At 37.3% G+C, this 20,057-nt stretch overlaps 1 protein-coding gene across 4 annotated transcripts in view; it reads right to left on the reverse strand.

Annotated features, from left to right (window-relative positions):
* Nucleotides 1-325: 325 nt before the first annotated feature.
* Nucleotides 326-20,057, reverse strand: part of ANKRD12 (ankyrin repeat domain 12) — a 59,216-nt gene continuing 39,484 nt past the window's right edge. For all 4 annotated transcript variants that reach the window (XM_041714694.2, XM_030265980.4, XM_072924493.1 and 1 more), the window contains 6 exons: nt 19,301-19,448; nt 12,316-17,009; nt 6,204-6,302; nt 4,520-4,663; nt 1,913-2,008; nt 326-1,598 (listed from right to left, as the gene is read on the reverse strand). In XM_041714694.2, the coding sequence (XP_041570628.2) occupies nt 1,413-1,598; nt 1,913-2,008; nt 4,520-4,663; nt 6,204-6,302; nt 12,316-17,009; nt 19,301-19,448 (5,367 nt within the window). In that variant the 3' untranslated portion in view covers nt 326-1,412. The remainder of the gene's footprint in view (nt 1,599-1,912; nt 2,009-4,519; nt 4,664-6,203; nt 6,303-12,315; nt 17,010-19,300; nt 19,449-20,057) is intronic.

The raw sequence follows: 20,057 nt of genomic DNA on the forward strand, positions 1-20,057 counted from the left end.
CAAGGATTTTAAATCTCTTATTCTGAGTAACCAGCTGTCCTGCCCAAGCCTCACTTCCTTCAGAAATAATTTCACTGACATCAGATCTCAAGCTTTCTTGAATAATTTACTGCCTGGAGGATAACAAATCTTTTTCATGAATATCTGTAACCTCCTACTAATAAATAATTAACTGTTTGCTCATTTACAGTACTAAGAATAAAAAAGTATTGAATTTCACAACATGGAGATTTTTTTTGAATTTTTCCATTGAGTCTCCTTATATATTCCAGGAATGCTAAGGTTTGATGTATCAAGTGTTCCAACATTAAGAAATTCCAACTAATAACATGACCAATAAAATTTATTAAGTATTATATTTACAACTATTTACATATCCCTTCCATAGATTAATATTAAAATAGACAATATACAATTTAAGAATTTTAATTCAAAGGCATTTTGTTGGAAAAAAATAGGCTCTATTACGAGACCACCATATAAGAGCAAAAGGGTTTTTTTTGCTTTACACAAAAATATTTTCAGTATAGGAAGTCATAGGTATGGCATTACAACAGCAGACTAATATGAAGTATGATTTTGTAAATATTACAACAGTTTAGGTATCAGTTATTGAAGGGAAGGAGTTGAGAGTCCTGTGGAGCATGCAGTACAGTTCAATCCTCTTACAGTTATGGTGATGAAACAAGCAGCTAAATCAAATGCATGCCATACAAAAAGGAACTGCCAACCAGGAACACACTACACTTAATAAAAACGACAACTTTGGTCCAATAAAACATTAGACAAAAACAGTTTTACAGTTAAAATATCTATTTTATACAGGTTTGAACATTAATTACAAGACTATTTACATTTGCACAATATGTATAAAATAAATTATTTAAAAATGAAGACAATACTTCATCTTCTTCCAAAAAGAAATCTGTACAGTAATTTACAAAACATAGTAAGATTGATTCTTTTCCTCCAAGTCTTACACTTTCTTCCACAGGTTTTCTCATCATTTTTCTGTGGGAGTTCAATGTTACTGAAGTTTCATAATACAAAGCTTTATAGCAGATTTTAAGTATCGTTTGCTTTTTGGTGGATGTTTTAGTTATTAACAGCTTCCAGCGCTGTAAACTCACCAGGTTTTGTAATCTTTTTCAGCAATAAGCCCTAAAGCTACAGGCAATTTTAAAACACAGATAACAGCAGTTACTGGGAATCTGAATTTTAAATCAGCATCCATTTTCTGTGTTTGAACGAGTGTCTGTGCCACACTTCTCTGTAGGAACACCTGAATTATGGAGAAAGGTAGTATTCCACAGACTTAAGTGCTCTGTCTCAAAAGAAAAATACCTTTGTGCATCACTGCACCTCAGTCTCTAGCTGTCCACGGGGAGGGGTGAGCCAGATGGTGCTGGTTGTCATATGGGTGTCAATTCAAAGTCATCATTAACATCAACAAGAGGAACATAAAACTCCTGAATTTCATAAATGCTGATAGATTTGTACGTAGCAGGATCAAGCTCTTGCAGTTTAAGTTGCCACTCCAGTCTCTGCACTGCGTTCAGCGCTGCTGCTTCGTGCTGCTGCCTCATCAAAAGGCACGTCTGGTTTAAAATTGAGACAGAAGTTATTGAAATATTTGAAAAAAAAATTCATCAAGTTTGAACACAGGAAATATCGCGAAGAGCCTCTCTGGTGATAGTAAATAATTTTCCCATTATATATTTAGAAATTTGCGGTATTGTCCATTACACTACACGGCAACAAAAGACAGGTTTTTTTTCTATACTGACAGACCTTCCTTTGTGTTGCCTCCACAGAAGCCCATGATACTGCACACAAATCTATTCTTTATTCATCTCCATGCTGACATAAAAAAAACAAACCAAAATTAAAGTGGAAAAACTAAGAAGTGTACCTTTAATTTGTCAAATTTATCATCAACATCCTGCAGCCATGACATGAACTGTCTTGCATTAAATCGATCTCTCACCGATGTTTTGCTGTCATCAGTCTGCAAAAAACAAAAATTGATTAAAACTTTATGATTCAATCTGAAACATACTTTAAAACACAAAACCTACTCTGTGGGACATAAATAGTAAACAATCCCACAAACACTGCTTCCCATGGAAAAACAGATTCAAAGTACAAAGGTATATGAAAGTATAAATGTTGACCAACACTTCCACTGTGAGCCAGCTGCTCACTAAAAATGGGTATTTTCAGATTTCCTCAAGCTATTTACTATGCTCTGATTTTGAAATTTAGAACGGGAGGCTTAAGGATTTATACCTTAATGTCTTAACTAATAAAAGGCAGATCCTTCCACAAAATTACTGTCTTTTTTCTCTTTAAAATTCTGTAACAAATCAAATTGATAGCCCTCAGGGAAAAGCAAAAAAACATTAATAAAGAAAATATTAAGCAGCCTCATTTAACTGACTATACTTTCAAGTATGAAAGCAATTAAAAATATTTTTGTCATCACAATCCCCAAAAGGAGATTAAAAATGGAGCAGACCTGTCTTACATCCTGCTTAATGAAATAGTTTTTTTTTTTAATTCCAACTTTTTCAAAAGGATATGGAATGTCGCATCTGCCCACTGTGAAAAACTAGATATACTCTATGCATAGTCCTAAAGCCAGACTATGCCAATCTAACATTTAAATGATAACCACTAAATACAAGAAGCTGCTGTTCCTCTTTCAGGGAGAAAACAAGACACTGCAGGAATCTGTACACTGAGGCAGAAAGAACAAAAAGAAGCCCACCAAATGTGCAAAGATTGACCTTTCTAGAGAACAAAATTAGTATTTGCTAATGGGGTAACAGGAAAATGGCAGAATGTATTACAAGACAATGTTTTCTTATGCATCTACATTCTTCCCATTAAACAAGTTTTAATCAAACCATCAAGTGGGTAGTATAAAACATTGATTTCGATTACATAAATAAAATTATTTCATAATTTGCTGAACATTATATGCAATGTAATTTCCTAAGAAAAATTACCACAGACTGAAACACAAAGCTGTTGAAGTAGTGAGGGGGAAGGAGAGGCATTTTATTACTGCTCTTGTTATTATATAGATAGCAAAGAAAAAAAGACAATACTTGGGGGGCACACACAACACCTCAACTTCCCCCCCAACAAAGATTCCTTTTGTTTCACAAAATTAAAATACAGAATCATCTTACTTAAAATGAACTGTAAAATGTTTACTACAAAAATTCAGTTATGTGCACAACTCATGTATCCCTCATCTCTAAAAAGCTCAAGGCTTATGAACTGGAGCAGAAATAAAACAAAGTATATTTGGAATTTTGGAAGAGAAAAATTTTTGCCCTATCAGTTAGAAGTACTAAGGAAATTATGCTTTAAAAATTTATCTGTATGAAGCTTAAAATGAGACAATACAGTCTCCATAAACTGCTATCTCCTGCTGAATCAACTTGTTGGGCATAGCTCTAGTTCTTTAAGGACTGGCGAAAAATGTAGTCACTGACTGAAGAAACACTGGAAGCTGTAATAATTCTAAAAAGGGCTGCAGAACTAATGTAAAATCTCTCATATGTTGGAAATGTATGTGTTTCATTTTAAAATGCCCAACATTCAATGCATCAACACTTTTATTACACCCAAAACATCAACATTTCCTCCTTGTGCTTCTCACAGCCACTGTAACAGGTGTCAAATGCTGGTTCAAAAGTGTTTGTTAGTTGGAAAAACTGTCCACAAAATATCAACACAATGAGATTATTTTCTCTTAGAGATACAGCTGCAGCCAATTTTTGAGTGACAGTCCATACAACATAAACAGATCGTGAAGCACGTTGCTTATTTTATGTTTTAATCAGGACTAAATACCCATGTTGAACATATAACATATAACATGTTGAACAGGGCACAGGTAAGCCATAGGAAGCCTGAAATAATTCTGAAAAAAACTATTTCATCTGGTGGCATTCACATTTCACTGTTGGTCATCTGTTTCTGATGGTACAGTTCTAGTGACTGCCTTGTACAGAGGAGGAAAGCATAATGTGGATACATCCACAAAACATCTCCAGATTTCATAAACCAATTTCATCACTTCACACATTAACTGCATTCCAATTATCTGGATTACTGATAGATGTCATCTTCTGTGCTGATAATTTCTTTGCTCTTGTTTAAGCTATATTCGTAAGCTTCAAAAACATGTTCTGTTTATGACTGAAATCTGGTTTTTATAACAAAATTACCAGAGGAATTTTCTTATTTTATCTTCTCATAATTCCTGGAGGTGAAAGAAAACCACACATGGTACAAAATGGAAAAACCACACACACATACATATATCTCCTCCTATTACTGTACACCCAACTGAGGCCCAATATAAGTAACAACTTTTAGTGGGCATAATCTTAATTCCAGGCAAATCAATGACAATGTTGCTATGGGAACAGAATTCTCTCTGAATGATTGAGCCAGGCTAACAAGACCTTTTTGACTGAGGCTGTGAAGGACAAATCTTTACCTGAGCATCCAGAGGCACGTTGTACACCTCAGCATCCAGCAGCACAGTGCAGGCACTGAAGGGCAGAGTTTGATTAGCCAAGGTCCTGGCTGCTCGGTAGTGAACACGTAAAACCTCTTGCTCATTAGAGACAATAAGCTTTTCCTAATTAAGATATCAACATATAGATATACATCTTGTAAGTTAAACATTCATAAAAATGACCACTAATTGAAACATTTATTTTCAGAAAACAGGAAAAGGACCACCTTTCCTTTGGTTATAATCATTGAGTCTGTGCTGGAATGGACCTTAAAGATTATCTATTTATGACCCTCCAGCTGAGGAAAAGAACACCTTCCACTAGACCAGTTTGCTCAGGGCTCCACACAGCCTGGCACTGAACACTGCCAGGGATGGGGTATCCACAGCTTCTCTGGGCAACCTGTTCCAGTGACTCACCACCTCACAATAAAGATTTTCTTCTTAATATCTAATCTAAATTTCTCTTCTTTTGGTTTACAACTGTACCTCCCCTTGTCTTATCACTATTTGCCTATGTTATATTATAGTCACTTACCGTCTTTTATATAAGCTCTTTAAGTACTGAAATGCCCCAATGAAGTCTCCCTGGAGCCTTCTCTTCTCCAGGCCAAACAGCCCCAGCTTTCTCAGTCTGTTCTCCAAAGGAGAGGTGCTCCAGCCCTCTCATCAGTTTCCTGGCCCTGCTCTGAACTCACTCCAACAAGGTCCATGTCCTCCTTCTGCTGGGGACCCAGGGCTGGATGCAGCACTCTGGGGGCAAGGGGGTGGTTTCACCAGAGCAAGTAGAGGGACAGAATCCCCTCCCTCGCCGTGCTGGCCACAATATTTTTAGTTGCAACTGATTTCTTTTCATTCAGAATTTGAACCACATTTACAATTTCTGTGCTTTGTATTTTATACTCTTCACTGAAATACTAAATTCAAGTAAAACCCCTCCCTCAGATGAATTTGTTAAATCACATTGAAATTGTCAATTGAAAAAGTATCCCACTGGGTTTGATGTGGCAGCTCCTTGTATAACTACATGGAAATCCTTATGATACACCCGTGTCAGAAAGGGGCCCTGCCTGTGCCCACAAGCTATCTGGCTCATGATACTGGCATCTGAAGCTAGGTTGCCAAGGAAAAAGGGCAACCTAAAACTAAAGAATACTCCTAAACCAGGAATATTTTCTCTTTTTCTGTGCGCAAAATCAGTGATGCCTACAGATGTAGTTCTAATATAATTCTAGGCAGTTTCTGAGTAGAATATTGCCAAACATGTTTTAGTCTTAGAGCCACACATGTCTCCTCTCAATACAGAATTTACTGTATCTTCAATTCTTTTAACTCAGTCAATTTGATTCTGAAGTCTACAACCATCATTAGCTTTCAAAACTAGTGTGAAGCTTCCTTCCCACTGGCTCTAGGATAAATCTGGGACACAACTCAGAGCAATTAACATGAAAAAGGTATTGTCTTACCAACTTGAGGGTTCTGCAAACAGCTGTTCAAACCATTTCCCCCCCCCCCCACTTCAAAGTTTCTCCAATTAATACATTTGGATAGAAAGAAGATTACTTCTAAACACTGTTAAATTGAGAAAAATGTAGCCTCTCCATTGAAAAGGCAAAAAATCCTAAAGCTTAAATCCAGGACATAAAAAATACATTAGTCTTACCCTTTCAATACTGTGCTGTAAACGTAGTTTCATCCTTACAACCTCCTGTTGTTTAAATAGTTCCTTAAGTGGGTCCGACAGTGATGGAGGTGGTGTAATCTGTGGAACAAATTTTATAAATAATATAGTGAACATGTATTTAACATGTTTAGCATTGCTCATGTGATCTATTAAAAAAACCCCAAAAACAATAAACAAGGCATTTTTAAAGAAATATGCTTTTTACTTTCCATTAATTATGTGAATTCAGTGTGTTTGCAGTAAAAAGTTTTAAGGATTCCATACCATAAAATTAATAAACCCAAGTGAAAATGGAGTTTCAACCTGTTTAGTGCTTTTAACCAGTCATTATCAGCATTCCATAGCTGTTCTTTTTAAAAGGCTATACTGTAGAATATAGGAAGAATACAACTTGCTTCCTATTTTAAAGGCTCTTTAAAACACAGCTGTTCATTTTGAGAAGATAAAAACTGCCTAGTAAAATGCAAGAGCAAAGTAAAAAAAAGTACTGCTAAAAACACTCCAAACCACTTGATATATTCAAACAATAGCAACAGCATTTTATATTGCCGAAAGATAACCAACCATACTCCTAATCTTGCAATCACGCAGAACACAGGAAAGCACAAAAAGCAGACTAGAGACCCAGACAGTAGCCTGAAAAAGTGTTTCTTCCTGTCAGTTATTCAAATAAGTTTTAAAAAAACTTTATTCCTTGAAAAGAAAGTAATTTTAAAAAATCACAAACTTGAGTGACATATCAATGCTGTTACTGATTTGCTATACTATAAACATTTTGCATCTTCCGTCAATTATAGTAAACAACCAGGATTACTGTCTGGTCTGAGCTGTATGAAAAACACTGACAAGGCACCTGGAGCCCTCCTGGCAACTGCAGAAATTGGATGCTTTTTGAGAAGTAACTAATAAACTTCTTGGGAGTTTTAAGGCTCCACCTAAAGTTTACTTTCCTTTATCCCAGTTCTATCTGACAGTTCAGCATGAGTTTTAACAACTGACAGATGTAAGAGCACTGATACTGCTTTGGAAAGACCCATTCAAACTACATGAAACACTGCCTACTACCACTGATACTCAAAAACCACAGCTCAAATACATACCTGCAGTTACTATACCCTACCTTGTACATAACACAAGCAGAAAGATAAATAACTCTTTTCAATAAAATAGATCCTTCAACTGTCAAGAAGTAATAAATCCATCATGGAAATACAGATACACTATAGATTAAACTAGACTATTAGTATCAATCTTGCACCTATACATTCCAGCAACAAAGTGATTTATCAGAAATGCCTGAATTATTATTATATTGGAAAATTTTTTCAGGATAATTTTTTTTCCCAACTGGAAGTTAGCCAGTGTCTCTGGAATTATAGAACATAATCTGAATACCTGATTGCAGTTCATTCCTTAAATTATTATATGGCATAAAATGACATTCAACTTTTTCACATTTCAAACTACAGAACAGGATACACTTCCTTTTTCTTAGTGAAAACAGTATGGCTCTCAAACCAGCAACGTTTATGGCATATGCCATTTTGTATAAAACATCAGTATTAAAATACACCCCCTATACTCTAGCTTTTCCTGAAGACTTTGCATTCATGGTACAGTACAATAGTGCAGTCACTGTCTTTCAATAACATAAGACAAGAATGCTTGAAAATAATATCAAGCTTTAATTTTTACTAAACACAAAACATCTCCCAAAATCTCCATTATTTTGCTTACAGAAAAGCACACGAATAAGATGCAAGAGAGAATCTAAATAAGCTTTGGGTTTATGCTCCTGGATTTTCCAGAAATAAAAACTTGAGCTGGCAAGCATCCATATCACTTGAACAATTTCACAGAATCACAGAATGGTCTGGGTAGGAAGGGACCTCAGGAGTCATTGAGTTCCAAGCTCCCTGCCATGTGTAGGGATGCCACCCACTAGACCAGGTTACTCAAGCCCCATCCAATCTGGCACTGAACACTTCCACAGATGTGGCATCCACATTTTCTCCTGGCAACCTGGTCTAGCATTACCGCTCTCACAGTGAAGAATTTTTTCCTGATACCTAATCTAAACCTGTCCTCTCTCAGTTTGAAGCCATTCACCCTTGTAACGTCACTACATTTCAAATATTATAAAATGTTATTCCCTTAAATTTACAGACAGTTTAATTGCACAACAGAAATAAGAATCAACACCACAGAAATAACCTGACAAGGAGCAGATCATCTAGACAGCAGAGCTGTGTGGACTTTTATATACATGTAGAACTCTGTTTCAGCAGATTATGTTCAGCCCTGAACACAAGATTATGTTCAGACCTGTGTGACACTAACAGGTCTCCATGACCCCAGAGATCCCTATTGCCTCTGGATACATTCATAAACTCTTCACTCCTGCCCAGCCCAGCAGCATCTGCCAAAATGTACAGCTAAATGTTAGGTTTGGTTACAGTAATTTATGGAATGATCTGTTTTTTCCTCTCTTCTTGGAAACTTGGGAAGAGTGATCCTCAGATCTTTAGGAGTCTGAACATAGGATTTGGGCAGTTGCACATCACCTACGGGAAATCCAGCTTGTGAAACCAGCACTGGATCGAGACAAAGCAAATTGGTTTCTTTGAGAAGAAAAAGTCTGACTTAAAGATTCTGAGGGAGGAACAGCCAGAGGGGCCTCTCAGACATTCTAGTCAAAAAAATTGTTACTAAAGAGAACACAAAAAACTGTGTAGGGAAAATACAAACACATACGTTGGGCTTGCAAAAACAGAGCATGAAACTGAACACCACAAAAAAAAGGTGCTCTCTGTTTTTTGCATAACCAAAATATTGAACTGTTTTCTTAAGGGCCAAGACTTCATACAGAAGAGAGAGAAACAAAGGGGCCCTGCCTGCTTCAGTCTGAGAAATCACCCAGAAAAGCCAGACAGAACTTGGCCTTGTGCCTCTGCTCCACCTCACTTGGAGCCAGCCATTAGAGCAGGTTTGATTGGCTAGAGCTCATCTTCAAGACATGCCCTCCCCATCTCCAACACATCAAAACCCATCAGCAACTTTCCTGCAGGCCTTGCATGCTTCAGAACAACTACAACAAGAGCATCAAACTCTTCATTCCATAAACCTTCAATGCCAATTTGTCCTCCTCCACTCTTTTATGTCATCCAAAAAACCGGCCTGCTCTAATGCTCTATTTCATGCATTTTGAAAACAAGTTTCTGGTAATACCCCTAAAATTAGATTTTACCACCTGAGTTTCTACAGCAATGCCAGGGAGACCGGACAGAATCTCCTTTACTAGAAATACATCTGCTAGACAGCCATTGAAGGCTGGCAGTGAATCATCCTGATACTTCCTCCCAGGAGGCAATACAAATAAAGATGACTGAACCCTGTAGAACTTGGAACAATCTGAAAGGCAACAGAGCCAAGTACAATCGAAATTTTCTCTGTCAGAAGATTGAGATTTGTTTCCTTCAATTTTAAACTGACCTGATGTCTCCTACTTTATGTTTTGTATTTGTACATAAATATCCTCACAGCTTTAGGTGACCTGGGCTGTAAATTACAATAGATAGACAAGGCTGTGGAAACAAGGTTTTAGCACACCATCTCCTAGTTCCCACCTACAGCACGTTTGAAGTTCATCAGATAACTGCAGCGCATCATTAAAATTCCAATGCAGAGAACAGTAAACATACTGTTCCATACACCAACCATTCCGAGTCTTAGCATGTCAGAGCTAAATATATGGTCTCCACACAGACCTACAAAAAGGATATCTGTAACACAGGAATAAGTAAAGAAAGGGTATCTACTTTCTCTCTATGTAAATTGATGAGGTAAAAATTTGGTTAACAGAGAATTGTTAGAGCATTGAAGGAAAAAACTGCAAAACAAACATGACAAAAAAATAATTTTACAGTTGCTTATCAAATTCTGCATTATAGGCATAACAACATGTTGTTAATAATTCAGAGAGACTAAGCCTAGTCTTTATTTTCACTTTGTTGGACAACATGTACAAGAAACAAACACTCATTTCTGAGAATGAAATGATCTTTGGTTTAGCAATTCTCCTTTTTATGGTATTTGTAACAGGAATTATTGTGATTGCAATTTTCAATGGCGACTAAATAAAATCGTTAAACTGTGTACAAAAGCAAATTCTATCGGTAAGTTAAATCTGAACTATGACTAATTTTTTAAACAATATGTTTTTCTGAAAGGAAACATGAAAAGTTTTATCAAAATTGTACATTCACACAAGTGACAGTAATTAAATAAAACAGTTGCTTTGGAGATTTTTCAGACAAGAAAAATGAATTGCTTAGAGTATCTTCTTATTTAGAGCAAAACTCATGCTTTTTCTTACACTTTAATTCTAATGAAAATAATCACCAATTTCCTAATAATTTATTTTGGTTTCTCAAAATTTATCTTCTTCCTTTTTGCTTCTAGGAACTTTAAATAAAAATTTCCACCTGTTCTCTTTCTCCATCTGTAGAATATTACCAGGACCATCAAAGTATATACAAAACAACTGTTTAAAACATCATTACCATCAGAACATGTACATGTAAGGAGGCAAACCAGAAATCTAAATGAGACAAAAGTCAGTAACTGTAACGCTTTAATTACTTGTTTACATTTTAATCAACTTTTTAAAAGAGGCTTTTCTTTTCAAAAACTAATTAAAAGCCATTGAGAATAGGAAGCACACACCCATCTCTGGTATTTTCTGAACATGTTACCTGAGATTTTGCTCTCCAATTTATTTAGCTAAATTTATTGTCATTAACTGCAGAGTTCCTATTACACATAGTAATAGAGACAGGAAGTAATTATAAGGCAGTACTTTTATATCAAGTCAAAAACTCTGCCCTCCTTAGAGTGTCTACGCACACACTGCCATTTATGATTGAGAATTGAATTCCATTGCTCAGGTAGGAGATGGGCCAGGAAAAAATATATTCCATCCTTCTCTACTTTCCACCTGACCCAAATTAAGCACTGAAGTGTGATGCCAAAGCAGCGAGCTGTAGCTTGGAAACAGTATGTATTTGACTAGCGGCAGCTTTAAAAAAAAAAAAAAAGAAATCTGTGCCTCCAGTGATAAAGATGTTACAGAAGCTGCAACAGCTACTGAGAAAGAATTGTAGACTTGGGAAGGCTGACAGCCTGGTACACACATTGTGGTGAAGCTTACCATACACCCTGGTTCACCCACAGACCTTGCAAAAAGGTCTTACCCACATCCTTCCTTAGACTGCAACTGGTCTAGTAATCCCCAAAAATGACAACAAACAGCTTGTGCAGGGAATTAAGACTAGCTGCATAACAAAGCAAACATTTTAAAATTTATACATTAAACTTCTATTCATTGCTTCATCAAAAAAATCCTCAACTCTACTGGAAAAAGCTAAAGCTTTTTACTCTCAAGTAAGGGTGAGTTATCTTAGATGAGCTGACATCATAACTTGTCCATTCAAAAAAAGAGCTTAGACCTAAATAAGTGCCTCTGAACTACAGATGTTCTTCAGTAAAAAGGAAAAAAACCTTGACATTATTTAATAAAATTATGAAAAGCTTAGATTGATGTATTACAAAAGCCAGGACAGAGCAGATTACTTCTGCTGCTTTTGACATAACTGGCAGGCACTCTCCTGCTTAAAACATTTGGCAACGGACTTGGTATTTTGAAGCACAGCACGCCCACCTCCCTTCAAACAAAACACCTTTGACTAATTAGTTTTAACAAAATTATTGACAGCAGAAACTCAGAGAAGCTCTCAATAATTTATTCCACTTCTGAAAGAGTAGGTTTTACATACTTTGAAACATAGTATTTGTCTGTGTGCCCTTGACAAATTTCATACATAGTTTGTCTTATAGTAACTGTGAAACCACTGTTTGTATTTCCAGTGAATGAGGCTTTTAAATACGATGCCATTAATATTATTTTGACATATCTTAACTCACTGCTTTCAGCAGAACATTCAGAAGCAAGTTAGGAAGAATATGGAAGTTACAAGAACAAAACCAAAGCATGCCTTTCATTGCATGCATATTGAAAGACCATGTTACTTACAGTTGGGATGCATATCTTGCTCAGGGGATTGCCATCCAGCAGGTAGGAGCCATTGAAGGTCACATATTCATCATAATATTGAGGTGCCTGAGGAATAACACTGCACAGCAATTTACGCTTCTCTTCTATTTTCTTCCTTATGTGCAAGTATTCAAAATAGGGGTTTGCTCTCTCGGAACTGTACGGCTGAATCTCCTCAAGTTTCAAAGAATCAACAATAGCTGCCAGTGACTGCTGGGTTTTCTCCTTGGCCTGCAGCAAAGAAGGGTTCGCTTGCACAGGCTGAGGCACGCGTGACACCTTCCTTTTACGTGGATGATGTACCTGAGCATCATCATCTTCAGTTAATCTAATTCTTGCTTTCATAGATGCTGAAGATTCAGACTCTTTTTCTGATGTTTGTGTACAGCCAAGAGGATTCTGCTTGCCCTGGTTAGCAAGCAAATTTGCTCTGTTCCTTGTGATTCTTTGAGGTACTTCTTGCTGTTCCATCTTCTGATCCTCAGCAACTTCTTCTACTTTAACTATTTGGCTGTATTTATGCGCCTCTTCCTGTGTAATCTGTTGTGAACTATTTTCCAAATTGGATATAGAGGAATACTGTGGTGAATCATCTGCCAACACATTTTCTCTGTCTGCAGTGCAGGGGCTTTTATTAACCAATTCATTTGTAATTCCCTTTGACATTCCTGAACTTAGTTCACAGAGTTCAGCATTGGCTTTACTATCAACAACATGCACAGAGACCAACTTTTCTTGTTGGTCTTTTTCGTTTCTAATATCTGAAGTATCTGCTGTGTTACTATCCACTTCACCCAGGGCATTCTTACAAACAACTTTACTGAATGAGTACAAATTCACGTTTAACTGTGAACTGCTATCACTTTCAGGAGTATCCTTCTCTGATGGTACCATTGGCAAATCATTCACCTTTTCATAGCCCTGTGAAACGTCTTTTGCAGAGCTCTCAGAATATACAGCCATGGGTGCATCAGTCTTCCTAATGTTTGAAGGGAAGAAAGCATTTTCCAGCTCTCTGGTACTAGTAGCATCTGTTTCCAAAGCAGAGGTTGCAGTCTGAACTAGATTTTGCTGCTGTACAAATGACGAATCTTGACTGATAATGCCTGGTAAGGACACATTTTTTGACACAACTGGAAGTGGCTGGATAGGTAAAGAACAAGGCGACTGTGAAGGCAAAAATGATGCAGATTCTTGAGAACTGGAACTTCCCTTAATTTCAGGGTGCTGAGGCAAAAACTCAGATACTCGTTGCTCTTTTAACGTCCTGCTCTCAGAATTATGCACTGCTATAATGCTTTTAGCATCTTGCTCTGACATACCACAACCTGAGCTGTTAAAGTCATTGTTTAATGAATTAAGTCTCTCAAAAGGCACATCCCACAGTTTGGTTTGCTGAGTCACACCACTTTGACTACATGGTTCTAAATGCATGCTAGAGTCTTCTGAAGGGCTCATCTGAGCATTATCTTTAATGGTATTTGTCCCTGTTGTTGCCTGCTTGTTGCTAATAGCTCTATTTGGAGACGATGTGAAGCTTGACTGCAGAACAGACACAGTGCTTTGAAAATCTCTTTCAAGTGCGCTGCACAGTAGCTCTGGTTTAGGAGAAGTGCTACTGTAAGTCTGAACTGACGGCAGAGCATTCTGGTTGAGTTCTTCTGATGTTCGAGGCTGTTTGCTTTGTTCAGAAACTGCAGCAGGCATGCTGCATCTTCGAACCTCTATAACAGGCCTACACTCATTTAAAACCAACTTAACATCTTCAGCAGATGCTGATCTAACATACATTTGTGGGAGCCTGTTTGTGAAAGGTGGCTTAATGCGATCTGGCAACTCAGCAAGACCATCGGCCTCTTTTTCCACAAGGGCTGGTGATTTGGCACTTGCCAAAAATGGTGACTGTGAAAAAGACATTTGGGAATCAGAACCTTCTGGCATGAAGTCCGAATCGTATTCAGTTACAGGCCTTGGAGTAGTTACTGTGGTATGGCAAGAATCCTCAGAGCTCGCAACAGAAACCATGGACACTGACCTGGAGCTCAGCCCCATCTTTTCACTTTCTGATTTGGGTGATCTGTTTAAATTATCTAAAACCAATGAAGTCTTTACAACATTGACACTTCTCGTATCTACTGACTGAGATCTATTACTTGTAGCATCTTTCTGCTGTTTTTCCTTTATACAAACATCTGGCAACTCTGAACTTTTTGAACGAATCAGTTCTTTGCCTTTTACTTCAGCTAATGAGTGTCTGGGTTTTTCCTTCATTTTGTTATGTTCTGAACAAGTGCGGTTTCTCAAACGTTCCTTCTCTTTCTGTTTTATTTTTTCTTTATGCTTTCTATGCCACTGCTCTATCTCCAGATCTTTAAGGCTAAGCATTCTTTCAAAACTAGTTTGCATTAAATCATCATTGACTAATCTTTTTTCTTTAGGCCGAGCATCCTTCAATGCAGGAGCTGGTTTAGGCTTAAGTTTCTCATGTTCAAGTTTCAGTTTAAGCAAACTACTTTGATGCAGTTTATCTTTATGCTTGTCCCTCTCTTTGTATCTGTCTATATCTTTATCTTTTTTATCTTTCTCTCTACCATCTGGAGTTTTCAACAAATCATCTTTTGGTTTTTCCTTCAAATATGACAGTTTGTCATGAACTGTTTTATTACTTTCGGTAATAGTACATCTCCTTTCCTCTTGCATATGTTTTGAGCTTGCTAATGATGAAGTCTCCTTGTCTTTGGATTTGTCTTTTTTTTCTAATTCCTTTTCTCTAGTTCTATTTTTTTCTGATTTAGTATATTCAGATTCTTTTTCAGACTGTTTGACTTTTCTTTCAGTACAGTGTTTTTCTTTGCTTTCAGCCCAATGTCTCTCCTTATCAGCCTTTTCTTTATCATGCTTCTTATCAGTTTTTTCTTTATTTCTTTCCTTGTCATCAACTTTTTTAAGAGCACCCATGCTTTTTATTTTATCATTTTCCTTATGGCACCTTTCTGCTTGCTGAAAACTGGACTTCTCCTTTACTTTCTCTGTATTTTCATTTACTTCTGCTTTATCTTTCTCTATTTTGTATTCATGCTTTAACTTTTTCTCTTTTTCTCCATGCTTTCTTTCTATCTTTTCAAAATCTTTTTCTTTGATTGAGAATCGCTTTTCTGTCTTCTCTCTATTTTCCTTTAAATTCTTTTCCTGCTTTTCAGTATCTGTTTCTCTTTCTACTATATGAACACTGGCTGCCTCATCTCTAACACCAAAACAGAACAGTTCAATTTCTTTATCTGCAAGCATAACTTCTTTTTCTTCTTTTGTATCTTTTATTTTTTCATCCTTGAGAAACTTCTCATTTTCCTTTTTGTTCTTCTCTTTTTCTCTCTCATCTTTAATACTTCTCTCTTTCTGGAACTGTCTCTCCTTAACTAATTTATCTTCTTTTACCACAGTTTTTTCTAGCTTTGATTTTCTGTCTGAAGAAAGAGATTCATGTTCTGTATTTATCAAAGTGTCATCATTTTCATCACTTTTGAAAAAGTTTTCTTTCCAAAATTCTCTGTCAAACTCAATACTTCTTTGAACGTCTTTAACATTATCCTTATGTTTGTGTTTCTCTCTCTCCCCATCCTGTTCCTTTTTGTGCTTTTCCTTTTCTCTTTCTTTGTGCTTTAATTTATGCTTTTTAAGTGTTTTACCTTCCTTGTCAATTTTTCTCAAAGTATATTCTGAACTCTCAAATGTTGAGCTATTATCTTCCTCTTTAATTTTAGGACTAGATTTTTCACCAAACTCCAAGTGAAAATCCTTTTGATGATGCTTGCTTTTTTCTTTGTGCTTGCAAGATTTTCCACTAGAACTTTCTACTAGATAATCAGAATCAGTGTTGTGGTCATACCGAACTAATTCGGAGGGCAATGTTATTTCAGAACCTCCTGGTGATAAGCAAGTTTTGGTGTTTTCTTGCTTTAATGGTGTTGACTGCTTTTCACTTAACCCACAGGGATGCTTTGGAGATTTTCCAGCAGTGATATGAAACAGATGTAAAGAAGAATCTTCTTTTGAGGTGAAAGACTTCTTAAAGGTTTCTTCCTCTCTAGCTTTATCTAAAGGATCTAACCCAGAAGTAGCTATATTTGTTACTCTAGCATTTTCTTTTTCTTGCTTTACTTCTTGATTCTCTTTATTTTTGCTTTGATTTTTTACTTTCCTTTTAACTTTGCCCTTTTGCTTGTGCTCGTTTGTAACCATATATTCTTTCTTCACTCTGACATCAGAATTTGATGTCTCTGAAACAGAGCAAGGAGAGACCATTTTCTTGTCCTGAATTATTTCTTCATCTGAACTTTCAGAACTTGAATACAAAACTCTAGAGGGTTTCTGCTTTTTGTTTTTCAATGATTTTGAAAAGACAACTTTTTCTTGTTTCACAAATAAGCTAGTCTTTTCAACTTCAGTTTCATCTTCTTTCCTTGGGTCTTTTCTAAGAATATGTTTATCATCAATCATTTTTTTCATTTCATCTTCATCATCATCTTTGAACTCATACTCATCTAGTGCAGATGGAAGTGGTGCCTTACTAGGGACTGTTTGTTTGCTGTTGTTGGCTACAGAGTCCTTTTCTGCCTCTGAATCAACATTCCCATCTACACTGGAAGGATTTACAGATGGAGCTTCTTCAGAATCTAGAGTAAAAAAAGCAAAAATTAATAGAATACTGATCGGACACTTGTCATACCTCAGGACAAAAGAGTTCAGTTCAGCAGTCACCTCTTTACACACAAAAATAATAAAACCTATCTTAAACACAGAAAACAAAAGGTCATGAAATCAAAGTTCTCCCCTCCCTTTAGAGCTCTCACTTAGGCATGTAAAAATACTAATTAACATTTATATCTAATAAAAGTAATGCAGTTTAAATTTTGAAAACCTCACATATTGTGCATAATTTCTGTATAACCTGACTCTTTCTAAAGGACAATACCCTGTGCAGACTGTTGAGGAATCGGCTGCTAAACAGTAACAATATTCTATTACATATATGTAAAAATATTTGTCTTGAGATTGATGCTTTCACTAAGCTGAAGTTGATTCTATGAAGTGATGCCACAGCTGTTCCTTAGAACAGAAGGACCACGCACTGTATTTCAGGTTATTCTAATGCCAAAAAAGTTGACACTGCATCAGAACATAGGGCAATAGGACTTTTTTTTCCCTTGAAGTATACTGCATCTTTGACTAGAAAACATTCCTGGGGGTTGGGTTTTAAGTATTTGTCTGGGAAAGAGAAACCAGCTTTTACTATCATGTGAGAAGATGCTGCTCTTCGTCTGCTTTTCACAGATCACAGAATGGCTGAGGTTGGAAGAGACCAGGAGATCATCTCGTTCAACCCACCTGCTCATGCAGGGACACCCAGAGCCAGCTGCTCAGGACCATGCCCAGAAAGCTTTTCAATTATCTCCAAGGATGGAGACTCCACAGCCTCCCTGGACAACCTGTGCCACTGCTTGGTCATCCTCACAGTGAAAAAAATGTTTCCTGCTGTTCAGACGGAACTTCCCGTGTTTCACTGTCTGCCTATTGCCTCTGGTCCTGTCACTGTGCACAAGTGACAAGAGCCCAGCTCCATCCTTTTTGCAACCTCCCCTCAGGAAATTTTATGCATCAACAAGATTCCCTGAGCCTTTCCTTTTCCAGTTTCTTTTTCATCTTCCTGGCTCTTCTCTGGACTCTCTCCATGGTGTCAATGTCTCTCCTGTACTGGAGAGCCCAGAGCTGCACCCAGCACTCCAGCTGTGGCCTCACCAGTGCTCAGGAGAGGGGGAGGATCACCTCCCTCAACCTGCTGGCAACATTCCTCCTAATGCAGCCTGGGACATCACTGGCCTTCTTTGCAGCAAGGGCACTTTGCTGGCTCATGGTTAAGCTGGTCAAGCTCACGGTTCAGCATGAGCCAGGGCCTTTTCCGCAAAGCTGCTTTCACAGCTGGTCAGACCTGCACTGCTGCTTGGATAGTTGTTCCTCCCAAGCTGCAGGACTTTGTACTTCCCCTTGATGAACTACATGAGATCCCCATGAGCCCATTTCTCCAACACAGTAAGGTTCCTCTGGATGGCAGCACAACTCTCTCATGCACCACTCACTCCTCCTCAGAAGCCCCAGTCCTGTGTCATTAGGAAACTTCCTGATGGAACACTCTATCCCAACCATTAATGAAGGTATTAAACAGGAGTGGACACAGTATTAATCCAAGGTACAGAGGCAGTTACTGGCCGCCAAATAAACTTTGTGCCACTAATCACCACCATTCCGGCCTAGAATCAATCCACCTCACTTCTTTTACCTAAAAGATTCTGAATTGTTGAATATTCTGTGAAAACCAAATGAAAAGTTCCTGTCTGACACTCAAGTAAGTTACTCATGGTCAAGAATCTTTTGCTTCTGAGGAGACAATTCTTTCTGTGCTCCAAGAAATGTTAAATACTCCTCAATCTGCAGAAACACAGGAAGGACCAAGAATTACTGCCTCCACTTCTGCAACTTACTTACCAGGTGACCCACAGAAACCAGTGGCTCTCTGAGTAACTAAGTTGCACCCACGTGAAACACTGACTCCTGATTCATCCTCTAAAGGTGGGAAGTAAGTGACTTTGGGGATAATTTTTTACCCTTAAACAAACCATCTCAGAAACACACTCTATCATAAAAAATATGGTATTTTCCTCTATATCTTTCTCTGGTAAAATCATCATTCTGATATAGAGCTAATTTGCAAAGTGGGAATGGCTAACTAAAGATAATTCGGTTGAAAAATTTAACAAACCACCTCTAGAAATGTAAGTGAAAGACAACCTTAGCAATATCAATTGTTACCTGCAGCAAGCTTTAATAGCTAACACTATATGAAAGATTAAGGCCACTTAACCTTAGGTGAAATGATGCATTAATTAAGCAATTAAATAGCTACTTTTACCTGAGCAACTGTCTTCATCATCAGAGATGGGCACCTCTCTTTTCAACAGCATTTCCAATTCTTCAGTTTCAGCAACATCAACAGGTCTTTCCCCATGCTTATTAGCTTGAAATGGATTTCCACCATGTCGAAGTAACAGCTTTACAATCTGCAGCATTAAATAAATTAACTTTGAGGTTATCCACAACATGTTACTTGACCAGCAAAACATCCCCCATTGCACACAAAATGTGAGTAATGTGATATGCAATCCTAAGTCCTATCTATGATATTGAGACTGGGAAGCAAGACTTCAGCAACTAAAATGCAAAGTCCAGGTAGTGCATACAGTCTGCTCTATAAAAGAGGTGAAGGGGAAGACTAGAGACAGCTGCTCTCTGTCACACAGCATCATTATAAAAGATAGACAGGGGCCTTTGTTCTTGCTGTTCTAGCATTTCTTCACACAATTTATCTGGTTCCCCACCTACCAGGCTCTTTACTCCTCTGCACTTGATTCATTCTCTTGCTCCAAATTTTATTTCACTTAAATAAGGAACAGATAACTTTTAGAAGTCACAGTACTATTGGTTTCCCCAGCAGTTCCAAAAAGCCCTTAGAGATCTTACTGGAGGGACAAAGCACCTCCACCTGCAACTGCATGCAATAAATCAAAATCATCAACTTCTCCACCATTAAGGGCAGCAATTTGTTAATGTTACAGTGATACCAAGGCCACTGCATTTTCAGCATAGTGTCCAGTATTAATTACTTTCTT

This window comes from Taeniopygia guttata, chromosome 2 (genome assembly GCF_048771995.1).
Source record: "Taeniopygia guttata chromosome 2, bTaeGut7.mat, whole genome shotgun sequence".
In the NCBI taxonomy this organism is placed as follows: domain Eukaryota; kingdom Metazoa; phylum Chordata; class Aves; order Passeriformes; family Estrildidae; genus Taeniopygia; species Taeniopygia guttata.